Below are 17,474 nucleotides of genomic sequence, written 5' to 3' on the forward strand. Positions count from 1 at the left end.
TTAGTTTGCAGTTATATATATATATATATATATATATATATATATATATATATATATATATATATATATATATATAGCTGTATATTATTACAGCTTGCTTCCAAAGCAACATTTCTTATTGATGTACTAATATAACTAAAACTGAAATGTAAAAAATTATAAACACATACATTCATAAAAATCAAAAAATTTAAATTAAATTATGAAAGTGTTGTTAGTTGAAAAAAATGTTAACAGATATACAATTAAATTAATACTAAATAAAAATAATAATTTAATACTAAATACTAAAACTAAACTGAGAATTGAATAATAATAGTAATAAAATAACAAGCACAAAACAAAATTACTAAAACAATACAAAAATTTAAATTAAAACATATATATACAAATAATACAAATATACAAATAAATCTTATGAAAATTATTAATAAAAACATTATAGTATGTTAATGATTCTAAAATAATACTGTTATTAGTAAATATTGAAAATAACATTAACTGAAATGAATATACACTTTAGAAGGGTCATTCATTATTAACAAATGCAACCTTATCATAAGATATTATAGAATAATTATTTTCACACATGCATGTTTTTATATATTCTATGGAACACAAAAGGAAAACATTTGAAGGTTTTTTGCATTAAGAAGCTTTGATTTCAGGTCCAGTATAGTGTAAAAGACTCCAGGATGTTTTATGAGTTTATAAAATTTTACAGCGAATGAAAGGAAACCATTGATTGTGTGTATCTTTTATAAAGGCGAGGGAAACCCCTCTGCACATCGCAGCCAGAGTGAAGGAAGGTGAACAGGTGGCTGAAATGCTTCTGAAGAGCGGAGCCGATGTGAACGCAGAGCAGGAGGTCAGTCAGAAGAGGAGCGTCACCGCTTCACTGTGTTAACAGAGACATTAAAGGGTTACTCCACCCCAAAATGAACATTTTGTCATTATTGACTTAACCCCCTGTCTTTCCAAACCAGTAAAAGTTTTGTTTGTTTATGGAACACAATTTAAGATATTTTGGATGAAAACCGTGAGGCTTGTGGCTGTCCCATAGACTGCCAAGTAACTTACACTGTCAAGGTCCAGAAAAGTATTAACCCTTTGAAATAGATCAATGGGGATTTTTTCCCTAATAACCCCCAAAAATAACTGAAATTACACTTTGAGTTTTGATCGTACAGAATAGAACAACACATCAATCAAATATGTAAAGGGTCTACTTTTATTTGTATACACATATAATAACAACAAAACGTTGTGCATTTATAAAATAAAGAAAACAAACAGGGTACGTTGTCTACTGCCTTGGTTCTGCATGACCTTCATTTAGAAATGTGTCATTAAAATGAACTGTAACTCGGCAAATAATCAACAAAGAGATATGAGAGATATATATCTATAGAAAGCTTGCCATTGAATACTTTTAAACTATGCAAATCTTACCAAATACAAATATTCTGTGATAAAGTAATCCATATGAAAACAATGCAATGTCCAGTCAGTAGAAAATGTGAAGCTTGCGGCGTGTAAATGCATGACAGCAAACAAAGCAGTGAGACGGTTCAAGATCCTGTACATAATTCACCCCAAAAAGAAGTGCTGAGAGGAATAAGATTTGAATTACCTCAGAAAAAAGAATGAAATGGCTTGATCCAGCAGAGATCAAAAACATGAGTAAGTCTTTTATTATTATTATTATTATTATTATTATTATTATTATTATTATTATTATTATTATTATTATATAGTTATTATAATATATTATACAGTAAATATATATAGTATATAGTTGCATTTGATAAAGCAGTAATATTGTGAAATTGTGAATATTTTTACTATTTAAAAAACTGATTTCTATTTGAATATATTTTAACATTGAATTTATTCCTTTGATCAAAGCTAAATTTTCAGCATCATTACTCCAGTGTAACAATATTCACTATACCATTCAAAGGGTGGAGTCACTATGTATAGAAATTAGACCTTTTATTTAGCACACACATGATGATATATACAGTAATAATGATACAAATTAGGCTGTTCTTTCAATTGATAAAAAAAAAAAAAATCTTACCTCTTTTCAACATTAATAATAATAATAATAAATATTTTTTTGATTAGCAAATCAGAATATTACAATGATTTCTGAAGGATCACGTAACTGGAGTAATGAAGCAAAAAATTAATCTTCGAAAATCAGCTTTGATTGTTCCTAATAAACTGTTTAACTGCACTCGCAAGTGAATCTCAAGTTATTTTGTGGGATAATGAAATATATTCTAAATAAACTATAAACATAAAAATATATACATTTATTTTGTCCTCACATTCTTTCTTGTAACTCTTCCCTCTCAGTCACACACCTGACTGAAAGGCTCATATTCAGCTTATTATGCAGTTTTTGTCTTCTCAAGTGTAAATCACAATAATATTCATTGTAAATCACGCCTACTCGCATATGCCCTTTAGAAACAAAAAGGGTCTTAGAAAATTTAATTCAATCTACTGTTTTCTATGAGTGAGTAAGCAAGATGATTTTCACATAATTTTGAAGCAAAATAAAAAAAATTAGGCTACAAGCTCCAGGTTTGACAGTCTTGTGTACAAATGTTCTGTATGTGTTGTGTGATGTCCTTATTTCAGTGACTACAAACTGGTCGTTTTTCAATGACCACGCATAAATGTTGTTTTCTCAAAAACACAATCATGTACATACATGCTATTAACATATTATTATAGCCCAGTTTGTATTAAATACAATGTTTTCAGAATTTTGCCATGTATATGTTTATAAGAAACTAAAAAAAGTCAGGGAATGCCAAAACCTCTCCAGGCCCCCAAAACCCTCTGGACCTCAGAGGGTTAAAGACATCATCAGAACAGTCCATCTGCCATCAGTGGTTCAATCTGAATTTCATGAAACGATGAGAATACTTTTTGTACAAAAAAACTTTACTTTTAAAATTTTTATTCAACGTAGCACCATTTTGGAGAACATCCGCCTAATGCAAGAAGCTCTTCTGTGTCAGTCGCGAAACAAGATACGCTGTATTCATTTAAATCAAAGCGTAAATACATGTAGTAAATGTATCCTAGACGCGCAGCTGACACAGAAGAGTGTAAGCTGCTTGCGTTCAGTGGAGATTCTCCAAAATGGCGCTACAGTGATGCGGAGAGACACAGAGAAGACAAATTGTTGAATAAAGTTGTTATTTTTGTTTTCTTCACGTACAAAAAGTATTCTCGTCGCTACATAAAATTCAGATTGAACCACTGATGGCAGATGGTCTATTCTGATGATGTTCTTTCATACTTTTCTGGACCTAACAGTGTAAGTTACTTGGCAGTCAAAGGGACAGACAAAGGCCTCCCGGTTTTCATCCAAAATATCTTAAATTGTGTTCAAAGGTGAACAAAGCTTTTACTGGTTTCTAACGACATGGTGGTAAGTGGTTAAAGACAAAATTTTCATTTTGGAGTGGAGTATCCCTTTAAAACAGAACTTTCCTCTCTGCTCAGAACGGAGAGAGCGCTATGCATGTAGCCGCGCGTCACGGTGCTCTGCAGATGATACGAGCGCTGATCCAGGAGGGCGGAGATGTGACCTGGAAATCTAAGGTACTTTATTAAACTTAAGTCTTGGAGAAATACTGTATTTTAAAGTGAGAAAATAAAACAACAGCAAATTAAATAATACATTTTACAATTTATAAAATGTACTTATTAATATAACATTACTTATTAATATTTATTATTATTTTTAATTATTTTATTCATGAACTAATGTTACATTTTGCCGTTTTTAATGTTACAAATATGTTAGAATATGTAAAAAAATAACATTAAACAAGATTAATAAATGCTGGAAAAGTACTGTTCAAATTTGTTTGTTAACAATTGCATTAACTAATGTTATAACACACATGTTCCATTAAAACTAAAAACTGTAATCAAACAGTTGGTGGTTACCATTGACTTCCATAGTAGGAAATTAAATACTATGGAACTCATTGGGAACTACCAACTGATTGATTACTAGAAATCTTCAAAATATTTTATTTTATGTTAAACATAAGAAAGCAAATCATACAGTTCCCTTTCAAGGGATCTTCGAACTGCGTCTTCTAGGGGTCGCTATGGGTGGCACCTCGTCGTGAACCGTGTCTGAAGCATACATTGAAAAAACCCCAACGAGTTGCCTGGCTACAGCCCCTGACGTCACTACAGGCGTGACTATGGATAAATAGGCGCAAGAGAACACATCATTCTCTTCTTCGTCTTCACTGACTGTTCGGTTTGAAGTGTGCATCTGAAAGAACTGGTAAGAGTGATCTTTCACTCTTTATCATGGCAGCTACTAGCAAACTGTGTATCCATGTCTGTGTTATTTGTCAACCGATGTCACGCACAATCTTTGCGTCTTTTTTTGGCTGAAGAGCACGCACACAATGTCTTTGAGAATGCATTCTGCGTGCATTGTGAGCGATTTTTCATTGAAAAAGCACCGCTCTCGTTCGTCTCTCTTTCGTAGGAAAAAAGAAAAAACGGCAGCCATCTGCTTCTCGTGGTTCAGGACACGCCGCTGCTGAGGCACGGAGGAGAATGATATCGTGGGGATCACAGGTGGATCTGGCTGAATTTAGAGAGATGCGCAAAAGCGGCTATGAGAGGATACCCCCCTGTAGATAGAGCTTTCTTTCTGCAGAGGAGCTGTCTTAATCTCCATCCTTTCCATCTAAACCCCTTCAGGATACATCTAGCTTAAATGGCAAGGTATACGCAGCAGCAGGTCAGATTGTAACTTCATTAAACATGATGGCGGTGCTTCAAGCATATCAGGCTGATCTGCTATAAGACCTGGATAAGGGTGAGGGCCTTTCTCCTGATCAGGTAGCCAAGCTGTGCCGCACCGCAGATCCCTCTCTACATGCTACCAAGCAGGCCACCTCCACAATGGGCGGCCATGGTGGTAACGTAGAGCTATCTGTGGGTGACCTGGCAGACATCAGGAAGAAAGAAAAGGCTTTCTTCTCGATGCTCAGGTTTTGCCTTCTGAACTTTTTAGTACCTCTGTTGAGATGGCAATCCAGATGTTTAGGGAGGCGGAGGCTGCTTTCAGATCCTTCATTCCACAAAGGTCCAGGTCTAAGCCCAAACAACATAGGGGTCCTGGTCCATCTCGATCTGAGGATTAGAGACAGGCACAGAAGGCTAGTGTCATGACTCAAGCTCCTCCCCCACCTGCAGGTAGGGGTAAAAGGAATCATGGGTCACAGGGAGGTAGGCAAGACCTAAGGGATGTGATCCAGACAAGGCATCAGCGTTCTCATCCGAATCAGAGCGATACTTAGTATATCTACTCATTCTCTTGGGGGGTTTTTACATCTGCCCTTATCCTCCCCTTCCTGATTCCCCTGTAACCACCAGCTCTCCACCTGACCAAGGTTAGGTGGGAACTTCTTGCATAACAGTCTCCTATGCTGGACCTATGATGTTTTGGTTGGTTCTATGTTCATAGTAACCAACTTACTGATGGTCCAGACTAAAGGGAGTCGCCCCTTGAGCCGGGCTCCAGCGCAGGAACCGGGGTGGGTCAGTATGTTCCATTCTGTATATACTTGTATATGTATCAAATTGCTGGTGGTTATGTGTGTACTAATCTTCTGTTAGTTTCTTTGCAGTGCTCAATTACAGTGTTTACTAAGCACTTGTCAGCATTATGTCCAGCTGGTATGAAAGCCCTGATTTCCGGCTTCATGTTTCCGGTATCAGGTGGCCAGAACACAGGTTTCTGTGGGAGCCTTCTTGATCATCAGGCCCGGCATGGCACTGCAAGGAATTTCATGGATGTCCATCCAGGTCACCCTGAGGGGCTTCCTGGCCACTTGGTTGTTGCTGAAGCATCAAGCGTGAAGTGGAGGTGGCAGTTATGGAAGTTTTATTGAAGAAACTGCCTCAGGTGATGCTCCCCTTGCCAGATTTTTGTAAAATTGAACTTACCTCTCCCGTGCAGTTCAGCACCTCTGCGATGCTTAGGAACCTTTAAGTACACACTCTAAGTGTACTTTCTGAAAACCTAATGGTGGTGAGTGTGCACGTTGAACACTCTGCGCATTTTCTGAAATCCTGTACGGAAAGGGTTACGCGCTCAGCTTCGTTCCCTTTCTTGAGATGGTTAGACCTTGGTTCCTTGGGCTCCACTCAGCCAGTGTGTATTTATTTATACACTTCAAGCATTGCTTCCCTCAACACAAGGGGCTTTTGGGCGGTTCTGGTGGTAGTTTAGCAGCGCTCCCCTTTACCAAGAAGGGTTATAAGTGCGCTACTCTCTTTCTGAATTCGGAGTTCTCCTCTCATGTGAGATTGAGTTCTCTGTTCTTTCATCCAGAGCGCTCCAGCATTATTTCCACAGATCGAGTTGATGACTCTCAAACATATTTTTTTGGGATGCACCATTCCATCTATTAGCTGCTCTATCAGAGTGCCACAAGAGCCCCCTCCTTAGAACAGTATTTAAAATCCATGTTATGGTAAGTGTGCATGTGAAGTCTTTGCACACTTTCTGAAATCCGCACTATGGTAAGTTCGCACGCTAGTGCTCTGCGTTCTTTCTATAAACCTATATGATGAGAACTTCACGCGCTTTGTGCCCTTTCTTTGAGTTGGTAAAAGCCCCATTCATCTTGGTCGCCACCTCACCTATGTATCCTCAGATACCTATCTAAACAGGGTGTTGCTACTAGGGATCTGTTGAGACAGCTCCTTCAGCAAGCTTATGCAAGAGCAAGCGGTAGCCCCTGTGTGACAGGTAAGACTTATTATAAAATGCTAGGTTCTTTGCCGTATCCCTTTAAAGGAATCTTCCTTGATTCCAAGCCTTCAGCTCTACCCCGGTCCGAGACCCTAACGAGTAGGGTGGGTCTGTAGCCTAGGGCTTCAGCCGTGAGGGGTAATGTCATGGACAGCCGTCTAACATCCCAGGAGTAACTCCCATGGAAATGGTAGAGTTGGTACTTAGTGTTTGCCATGATTCTGGTCTGCACTCCCCTCAGCATGGCGGCGTGGGTATACAGTTCCCCATAGCGACCCCTAGAGGATGTAGTTCAAAGTTTTCCTGAAAGGGAACATCTCAGGTTACGAATGTAATCATGGTTCCCTGAGTAGGGAATGAGACACTGCATCATCTAGCTCCCTGCCATGCTTTGGATGTAAGATTCAGACGAAGAAGTGAACGACGTGTTCTCCTGTCAGGGGCTGTCGACGGCCAACTCGTTGGTGTTTTTTCAATGTATGCTTCAGACACGGGTCACGAGTGTTCCCCATAGCAACCTCTAGAGGAAGCAGTGTCTCGTTCCCTACTCAGGGAACCATGGTTACTTTCGTAATGGTTTGGAACATCATGAGGGTGAGTATATGATGACAGAATTTTCATTTTTGGGTTTTCTATGCCTTTAACACAGATATAATAAAAATTTACTGTATTTTGTATTTTTGTAATTCATTCTTTATATTTTGTTTTCATTTATTAATTTAACCCCAACTTTAACCCAAACTCTAAAATGTATTTATATATTTAGTAAAAATGTCCTGCTTATGTGTTGTATTATTAATATTAATTATGCCCCCAACTTTGAAAAAATCCATAATAAGATTTATTTATTTTTTTAAATGTCATATTTGATATTTTAGATATTTTATATATATATATTTTTTCTATCCTGTATATTTTATTTATATTCATATTTATTAATTCAACAACCATTTTAGTATGCTTTTTGAAAAAAGCATACTAAAATATATATTTATATTTTTTTATATATTTATTTTATAAAATGTTCTGTTCAAAAGTTATTTATGTTAAGGTTTTTTTATTCTTTATTTATTTTTGTATTTACTATCAACTTTAAAAATAGCCATACTAACATTTATTTATTTATTTGGATTTTCTCTTGTAGGTGAGCTAATTTAGTTGGATTAACATTTTGGAATTCTATATCTATATTATCTAAGTCTGAATCTGTAGTATTATTTTTGTGAAGGTTGGTGAAAACCCTCTCCACGTTGCGGTACGTCACTGTCACGCTCACGTGGTGGAGGAGATTTTAAACTCTCCGAGCAATGAGAGAAGCAGTCAGGAGGCAGAGCTCTGTGTGCGTGAAGGGAATCAGGTTAGACTCACAGATCAAAGAGAACGACTTGATAAACTACAAAAGCACCAGAGACAAATGAATCCCAGCATGATTTTGTTGTGTTTGGTGCCCCCTGCAGAAGGGCGAGACGCCGCTGCACCTGGCAGCCGAGCTCAGGAGTGATGCCGTGCATCAGGTGGACGAGGACACCCGCATCATCAAGATCCTGATGGAGCATCATGCTGACGTCACCGCTGTCACCCGACAGGTGTGCTTTGTGCTGTTTAACAACAGACATTTTCACATAAAACTGGTATTGTGAACCTGTTGTTTGTTCAGAGTGGAGAGACACCTCTTCATTACAACGCCAGGGTGGGAAACACTGCCGTTCTTCAGGAGATGCTCAGTAACGTCCCCTCCAACCAGCTCCAGACCGCCATCAACAAACACGCCAAGGTACAATCAACAAAGAATCTGCCTCACATCTCAGAAAGATCTCGGAGTGATCCGACACTGAATAGACTCAAATGTTTTCTTTTCCAGCACTTTACCCATTTTACCCATTAAAACATGCATATGATAATCTTATAAAACATGCAAAAATGTTCTGATTAAGATTAGGGCTGCACCATATTGGGAAAAAATGACATTGCGATATTTTATTTTTCTGCGATATATATTGCAATATTTTTTCATTAACATTCTCATTTTAAATGAAAAAACTTTTTTGAATGTATTTTTTTAAATAGTATTTAAGTTTAAATAATTTTTATTATTTATTTTATCTATTTTTAGGTTTCATTTTATTTTTGTTTTACTCGTAGTTCAGTTTCAAGTTATTTATTTCCAGTTAGTTTTTCCTTTTCCTTTTAGTGTTTCCTTTTTAAATTATTTCAGTTAGTTGTCAGGGCAACAAATCAAATTTTTATAAACAAACAAAAAAAAAGCAATTATTCAACAAAATTGTATTTTTTTTTTTTGTTTTGTTTCAGATTTAGTTAACAATAATAACCCTGAATGCACACATGTACTGTCAGCTCCACTGTAAGCAGTTTGGTCCATTAGTGTGTAAGTGTGTGTCTGTCTGTGTTTAATTGTTGGTGTGTGTTCATATGTGTCTTACAGAACGGCTGGTCACCGCTGCTGTTGGCTGCAGAGCAGGGTCACACAGAGGTCGTGAAGATCCTGCTGCAGAACAATGCCAGAGTGGATGTGTTTGATGAGGTTAGAGAGACGATTAATTACTGAAGCGGCTTATTTCTGATGCGTTTGGATCAGTGCTATTTATTCACTGTTATGAGTTGGTTTTACTTTAATATTTTCACTTTTCATTTTAATTTCACCATACGTTTTGGTAATTTTATTATGTGCTTCGTTGTTTTTATTAGTTTTTTGTTTTTTATATATTTCTTGTTTAGCTTTCATTTATTTTTCTAATTTATTTGATTTTATGTTATTTAAATTTGGTAGCACTGTAAAATAAAGTGCAACATTTAATTGTATTTATTAATTTAATTTTTTTAAATGCTTAACGTTTTTTTTTACGTTGTTCTTACATACATTTTTAAATATTTTAATGCTGGTTGATGTACTGTTAAGTAATTTCATGGAGGAAAAAAAAAACATTTTGTAAAACAGCAGTTTTTTTAACTAAAATGAAAATAGATTTGGTTTGAATCGTTCTCCAGCACCATGAAGGATTTCCAGCATGCAGCGGTTGGCTGCAGAAAAAAAAAAAATCATAAATTAAAAAAAATATAAATCTTGTTGATTGATATCACTTTCAAGTCCATGAGTTCACCTACCAGTGGTATGAAAGGAGCAGCTTTAACTTTCAAAAAAGTTTTTGGTCCTGTGTACACATGATATATTAATGGTAATTTACCAGTGAAGACGGTATGTGTGAAAGGGGCTAAACTCTTCTTCTGCATATGCTGTGAATGTGAATTAATGTTCATCTGGAAAAACAGTGTGTATTATCTCACTAGATTTGTAACATAATTTATAGACCTTTGCCAACACAGGAGAATACATCAACCTGTGTATTACAGTATGTCATTCATTCATACATCGCTATTTAAAATTAAAAGTTTCTGCATGTGATCAAATATTAAAATTGAATGGATTAAAACATTGTTTAATCATGCTGTGAAGTGAAACGTCACCCGGCTGTTGTCACACTCTTTTTATTTGCTCTTATACATAAAGTACTTTGTTGGTTATGTTCATATTACTTATAGGCATATTACATTATGTATTTTAGGTAACAGTGTTGTTCAATACAATCAGGTTATTTCTTGATTTTGATATTTTATTTGAGCCATTTATTATTGCCTTGTCATTAGTTTTTATATAAATAGTCATATTAAAGCCTGGTTTACACTTAGGTCTATTTGTGTTGCTAAAAAAAATCAGATTACTCAGTTGTCAAAATAATCAGTAGATTACTTGATTACCAAAAATAATCACCAGTTGAAGCCCTAGAATAATTAAAATATTTCTAAATACAACTTCATTGATTTACTTTTTTTTTAATTAAAAAACAAATATTTTGTCACTGAAAAATTCCTAAAAATAGTATTCAAATATTGGCATGTTCTAGTGAACCAAAGAATCTGTATTGTCATATAGTGTTCATATGTGGCTCTATAGCTTATAATTTTCCAAGAGTATGATACAGCTTTCATTCATTAGGTCAACAATATATTCATGAAAAAGAAAATCAGTTTGAATAAAGAAAGCAATATCTTTGCCATAGTATCCTTTCAAATGCATGCTTTGCATGTGCTGCCCCGCCCCCAGAAAAAAAGTTCAGGATATTTTTCTTTTTTTTTTGTGCAATATTGCGTTCATTAGATGAATCACATTTGATTATGAATTCAATATTGCATAGCTTGTCAGTGTAAGTGTTTTTATTAATGCCATTTATGTTTTTGTTAATATAGCACATAGCAATAGTCAACTAAATGAATGTAACATGGCGAAGATGAATGCATTTTTGGAAGTTGAATGTCAGGGAAATGTCATTTTGGAATCTCTATGGTCTACTGTAATGATGTTCATGTTCTCGATCATGATGAAATTTTATTTTATTGTAGTAATTAAATTATAGCAAACAAGATGACCCGCTGAATTCATTTTAGAGGCGATAACTGATGAATGTATTTTTAGTTTTGTATTTTCAACAGTTTAAATATGAAAAATAACTTTCATAAACATTCAATGGATTTATTGCATTATGAAAAAATATATATATATAAAAAAACTATCATGCATTTATTGCATTTTGGGAAAAATATAAAATTTTATCATTTTTGTGATATAATAGCATTTTATTTAGAGACTCTGAGTTTTAGGTTTTTTTTATGGATCTGAATCTCTGAATATCTGTATCCTGAAGAACTGCTTCAAAAATAATGTATTGAGGATTTATATGAAATCTCATCAGGAGGGGAAGGCCGCCATTCATCTGGCTGCAGAACAAGGTCATCAAGACATCGTGGACATTCTGCTGGCCCATAACGCCTTTGTGAACAGCAAGACCAAACTGGGCCTAACGCCTCTGCACCTCAGCGCTCAGAGCGGCTCGGCGCAGCTCGTCAGGTTACTGGTGGAGACCCATCAGGCCAGTGTTGATGCTCTCTCTCTGGTAAGAACTGAAAGCTCTGTGCAGACAAAAAAATGATCTTAAACCCAGAGATATTAAACTGAACAGCTCATTTTCACAGAGAAAGCAGACGCCGCTGCATTTGGCAGCCTTCAGCGGACAGCTGGATGTTTGTAGCAGCCTGTTAAACCTGAAAGCTGACATCACTGCTACAGATATTGTGAGTGCAATGAGATGCATTATAATGCATTAACTAATATGAATAAATGAAAAATTCATGTAAAGTGTTACCAAAATAAACCTTAAAATATTTTAATCAAACTTTCTATGTTATGATAAAACCTGTTTATATAATATTTGAGTTAAAACAGGAACAATTATTTTGAATTATTTCTTTATAAGTCTGAGATATCATCTTTATAGCAGTTTAGTTGTATAGAACTTAATAATTATAATAATAATCATCCTACTACTGTTAAGGAATACCACAGGAGGCTGAGGATAACAGAAAGAAAGTTTATTTAGGCACAAGCAGAGGAGCAGGTAGTGCTGGGTAAAGTGATGTTGTGTAAGGCAGTAAGAATGGATCCGTTGTAGAGGGGTAGAGACGTTGAAGATGGGAATTGTACCACACACATGCACAGAGATGACTGGGAACTTCTGGAGATCGCTGGAGAGAGGTAAGTAGAGATAGAGTTAGTCCTTAGAGTTAGCATACAGGTAAGACCTTGTTGCGAACGAGACCGGACGCTGACTGAGTGCGTGTGTGTGGTATTTGTGGTGCAGAGGTGATTGTTCGTTGATGAGGGTCAGGTGGAAGTGATCAGTATTCAGGTGAGGGCGTGCGCTGTGATTGGAAGGAGGTGGCGTGTCTGTAACAGTACCCCCCTCCTGTTCCTCTGGACCATGTCCTTCCCAGTCCACTAGGTATTCAAGTTGTCCACCACACCGCCGGGAGTCCAGGATGTCTCGAACTTCATAGGCAGCACTGTCTTCAAGGAGGAGTGGAGGGGGGCTTCGGCTTCGCCAGGTTCTGTGGAGGGAGAAACAGAGGGATGGTGAGGCTTAAGGAGGGACACATGGAAAGTGGGGTGAATCCAGTACTCTGGTGGTAGTCGGAGTTTGAAAGTGACCAGATTGATCTGCTCTAGGATGGTGAACGGGCCAATGAATCTGAGACTTAACTTGCGGCAGGGCAAGTGCAGGCGGATGTCCTGGGTGGACAGCCAGACATTCTGACTGGGTTGGTATGCCGGGGCCTTGGATCGTCGAAGGTCGGCTGCCATCCTGCGCCTGCGTAGGGCCTGTTGGAGTTGGTGGTGAGCTGCGCCCCAGACCCTCTCGCTCTCCCGGAACCAGTAGTTGATGGCGGGGATGTCCAAGGGTTCTCCTGACCAGGGAAAGAGTGGAGGTTGGTAGCCGAGCACGCACTGGAATGGAGTGAGTCCGGTGGTAGGTTGTCACAGGGAGTTCTGTGCGTACTTGGCCAATCCTAGGAACTGGTTCCAGGATTTCTGGTGGCCTTGGCAGAAGGTAGGGAGGAAGCATCCAATCTCCTGAAACTTCCTCTCTGTCTGCCTGTTGGATCAGTAATAAAGTCCAACCCTAGGTGTGACCATGGGCGATTAGGGACGGGCAGAGAATGGAGCTTGCCTGATGGTAGATAGCGTGGGCTTTTAGAGATGGCACAGTCTGTACATCCGTTCACGTACCTTCTGACGTCAGAAGCCATGTTTGGCCACCAGAAGCGTTCCCTTAGCAACGAGAGGGTTTCATTGACCCCCGGGTGACCAGTGCCAAGAGATGTGTGAGGGAGTGAATGAGTGGAGTTCGCCGTGTCCTGGGGATGTACTGGTGTCCCGGTGGGCAACCTGATTAGATTGGAGGAAGGAAGGAAGGGTCTCAGCAGACCAGGTAATGGGGCTGATGATGACTTTTTCCGGAAGTATAGTTTCTGGTCAGTGAGAACCAGAAAGGGTTGTTTGGCTCCCTCCAGCCAATGCCTCCATTCCTCCAGGGCCAATTTGATGGCCAGCAGCTCACAGTTGCCGATGTCATAGTTTACCTCAGCCGGGTTGAGCTTCCGGGAGAAGAAGGCGCATGGGTGGAGCTGACTGGGATTCCCCTGCTGCTGAGATAAGACCGCTCCCACTCCGGTGGTAGAAGCGTCGACTTCTACAACGAAGGGTTGATTGGGGTCAGGATGGACCAGGAGTGGAGCGGTCATAAAGGCCCTCTTGAGGGAGTTGAAGGCCTCTGTTGCGGCCGGAGTCCAGGAGAGTGATTTGGGTTTATTCTGGAGGAGGCTAGTGAGAGGGTTGGTGATGGCACTGTAATTTTGGATAAAACGTCTGTAGAAATTGGCAAAGCCAAGGAATCGTTGGAGTTCTTTGATGGTGGTAGGAATGGGCCAATTTCTCACAGCATTTACCTTCCCCTCGTCCATCTGGATGCCACTGCTGTTGATGTTGTAACCAAGGAACTGCACTGAGGGCTGATGGAAGGAGAATTTCTCGGCCTTGAGATAGAGCTGAAAGGCCCTCAGGTGTTGCAGGACCTTTGCAACATGGCGACGATGTTCCGCCAGGCTCCGGGAGTAAATCATCAATATAGACCTCTGGCCTCTGGTAGGCAGAGTGGCGAATTGGAGTTTGAACCGTCCAAGCATGATGGTATCCTTGTATGCAGCGAGATGCAACCACACTCGAGGTTCCAATCCCTGATGGTAGGTAGACAGCAAGGCCTGTTCATTCCATCCACTGGTGGCTGCTAGAGTCCTGAACTGAAGTGCATATTCACTGACAGACATTTTTCCCTGTTTCAGGTTATAAAGCTTCTCACCAATAGACGAGTCCCAAGCTGGTCTGCAAAAAACTTCTTAAAAATGGTTGATGAAGCTGGAATAAGACTGGATAAGTGGGTTATTCTGATTCCAAATTGAATCGGCCCACTGAAGTGCTTTACCTTGCAGTTGGGATATCAAGAAGGCCACCTTAGATCTTTCGGTTGGGTATAAGTGCGGTTGCATCTCCAGGACCAGCGACCATTGAAGTAGAAATCCGCTGCAATCCTCCACCGAACCAGAGTAGGGCGCCGGCTTGGCCATGGGATTGGTGTGCACGGCAGGTGAGGAAGTGCTCGCATGTGCCGGGGATGTGGGTACAGTGGTGAGTGTCTGACGTAATGCGTCGACCGGGTCTTGGAAGGGGTCCGTGAGGCTCATGCTTGAGCCGATCGGTGTTGTTCTAGTCTTCTGTTACGGAATACCACAGGAGGCTGAGGATAAAGTGATGTTGTGGAAGGCAGTGATGAATGGATTCGTTGTAGAGGGGTAGAGACGTGTGTGGTATTTGTGGTGCAGAGGTGATTGTTCGTTAATGGGGGTCAGGTGGAAGTGATCAGTATTCAGGTGAGGGAGTACGCTGTGATTGGAAGGTGTGTCTGTAACAAATTTTTTGTGTTATTGAACTAAAATATTGAACTTGAAATAAGTCATCTAAATAAATGACATAATAATTTAATAATAAACCTTTACACAGGCAAGTTTATTATATAACTGCTCAAAATTCGGCATAAAGACAGTAAAATATATCAAAAATATATTTATATGAATTTATATTATCTGAATTTATATTCAGAATTATTCATGTTTTAGTTAATACATGATTGTATAGTCATAAATTCATCTTTTCTTATCATAGTAATTTAAATGCACCTTTTCATGGTGTATATGCTACTTCAGATGCAGCTTTTGTGCCACCTTTGCTGTCTAAAGGAAGTACAAGTTTTTAAATATATATTCTTAAAATGTTTTATCTTCTTGAATTCCCCCAGTCCTGTTTTTCAGATGCCCACTACTCTTTATAACTGACAGAATCCTGATAATAATGACAGTAATCCTGCCATCATGGGTCATGCAGTGTTGTTTGCTGTGTTGTTTTAGCAAAATCAGACTCCTCTTCATCTAGCGGTGGAGAATGATCACTCGGAGGTTGTAAAGCTGTTTCTGAGGCACCGCCCTAAATTAGCCCAGCTAGCTAACATGGAGGGAGCGACCTGCACACACATCGCTGCAGCTAAAGGCAGTGTGGCCGTCATTAAAGAGCTGCTCCTGTTTACTCAAGGACCGGTCACACTCAACAACAAGGTCAGGATGTCATTTTATGTTTTATTAGCTTTTGCTGCTATGTTGATTCAGTTTGTCTTGGCAGTGTTGTTTTGTTTTCTGTCTCTCTCCTCCATGCAAAAGCTTAAGTGAAAGTGACATACAGCCAAGTGATCCATACTCAGAATTCGTACTCTGCATTTAACCCATCCAAAGTGCACACACACAGCAGTGAACACACACCCAGAGCAGTGGGCAGCCGTTTATGCTGCGGTTCAGTGGCTTACTCAAGGGGACCTAAGTCGTGGTATTGCCAGCCCGAGACTCGAACCCACAACCCTGGGGTTAGGAGTCATACTCTCTAACCACTAAGCCATGACTTCCCATTAATGAAGATCAGCTGGTCCTAGTTATCATCAACCACTCTGATTGGCTGCTGGAGGGAGAGTGTATGGATAAAGCTGGAAACTCCATCTGAAGCGATGCCCTTTTTGGCCTTTGCTGCCTGTTTTTTTTTTTTTTTTTTTTTTTTTTTTGCGCATTGTTCTTGTATAACTTTGGAGAGATGTTTCTACTTTGTTTTGTTCAAGTAAACCCACAATGTGAGACTTAAGCTGAAAGTTCATAATAATTTTTGGAGCAGTAGGGAGGTGGATACCGTTTCTTTTATGGCCCATGTTTTCTCCTGATTTTATCTAGAAAGGGAGTCAGGTAAGACTTTTGTTGTTTATTTAGATTTTTGTTTTAAGAGATTAGAAAGTACCCCTTTTGTAAGTTAGACCTGTTATGCTTGTTGTTTTGGCCTTGGCCCCTGCTGAAGCTTTATTTTATTCCTTGTTTAGTACTTTTTTTTGTTTACTTGTTAAATCAGTTTTCTAGACTGTGACAAAAGCTTGTGTGATTTCTGTGGAATGCTGGGACAAGAGAGAAGAGACTCAAACCCACAACATTAGGAGTCAAAACTCTTTAACCATTAGGCCACGACTTCCCCAAAATGTAAAGCTTTTGTCTTTAATGTTCCACTAAGTACTGGGGCTCGGTACCCCAGTGAGGGTAGCTGCAGGGGGTGGCGGGGAGATATCCCCATAAGCCAATGCCCTCTTCCTGGAATCGTATTGTAAAGGGGGTGAAACGTCTGTGAATGGTGGCACCAGCTGATGACCCTGCAGCTGACCCAAAGGTGCATTGGAGGAGGTGCATCAGGCAGGAATATCAAGCAGGAAACAGATTCTGTATTTTGAAATGGAATATATACACCTTTTATTATAAATATTAGATTTTATTTCAAGTAATTGTTTTATGGTCATATTTTTAAATCTATATAGTGTTTTAATTTTTATTTACATTTTGTTTAATGAAGTTCATGAAAATCTACCTCATTTTATTTCAGGTAATTAAAATGTTTTATTTTTACTTCTGCTCTTTCTAACTTGGCAGGCTAAGGGTTTGTGTCCGCTGCATTTGGCTGCTGCTGGTGGTAATACGGAGGTAGTGAAAGTTCTTCTGGACGCTGGAGCATCAGTGACAGAGGAGGACGCCGTGAGTTAGAAAGACAAATTGTGACAAAGGACATTTTAACATGATGAAGAACAATAATAATTTTGTAATGGTGCAACTGTACATT

The 17,474-nt window shown here is 38.7% G+C and overlaps 2 protein-coding genes across 6 annotated transcripts in view; one reads left to right on the forward strand and one right to left on the reverse strand.

The window, feature by feature from the left end:
• Positions 1-17,474, reverse strand: part of LOC127935318 (60S acidic ribosomal protein P1-like) — a 568,794-nt gene that overhangs the window by 208,421 nt on the left and 342,899 nt on the right. The gene's annotated exons all lie outside the window — the stretch shown is intronic.
• The window catches only part of LOC127935305 (serine/threonine-protein phosphatase 6 regulatory ankyrin repeat subunit B-like), a 64,022-nt gene that overhangs the window by 30,115 nt on the left and 16,433 nt on the right, over positions 1-17,474 (forward strand). For both annotated transcript variants that reach the window (XM_052533049.1, XM_052533048.1), the window contains exons 11-20: positions 767-868; positions 3,529-3,627; positions 8,049-8,177; positions 8,278-8,406; positions 8,478-8,594; positions 9,264-9,362; positions 11,587-11,787; positions 11,867-11,965; positions 15,689-15,892; positions 17,288-17,389. In XM_052533049.1, coding sequence (XP_052389009.1) covers positions 767-868; positions 3,529-3,627; positions 8,049-8,177; positions 8,278-8,406; positions 8,478-8,594; positions 9,264-9,362; positions 11,587-11,787; positions 11,867-11,965; positions 15,689-15,892; positions 17,288-17,389 — 1,281 coding nt within the window. The remainder of the gene's footprint in view (positions 1-766; positions 869-3,528; positions 3,628-8,048; positions 8,178-8,277; positions 8,407-8,477; positions 8,595-9,263; positions 9,363-11,586; positions 11,788-11,866; positions 11,966-15,688; positions 15,893-17,287; positions 17,390-17,474) is intronic.

This window comes from Carassius gibelio, chromosome A19 (assembly GCF_023724105.1).
Source record: "Carassius gibelio isolate Cgi1373 ecotype wild population from Czech Republic chromosome A19, carGib1.2-hapl.c, whole genome shotgun sequence".
NCBI classification, from domain to species: domain Eukaryota; kingdom Metazoa; phylum Chordata; class Actinopteri; order Cypriniformes; family Cyprinidae; genus Carassius; species Carassius gibelio.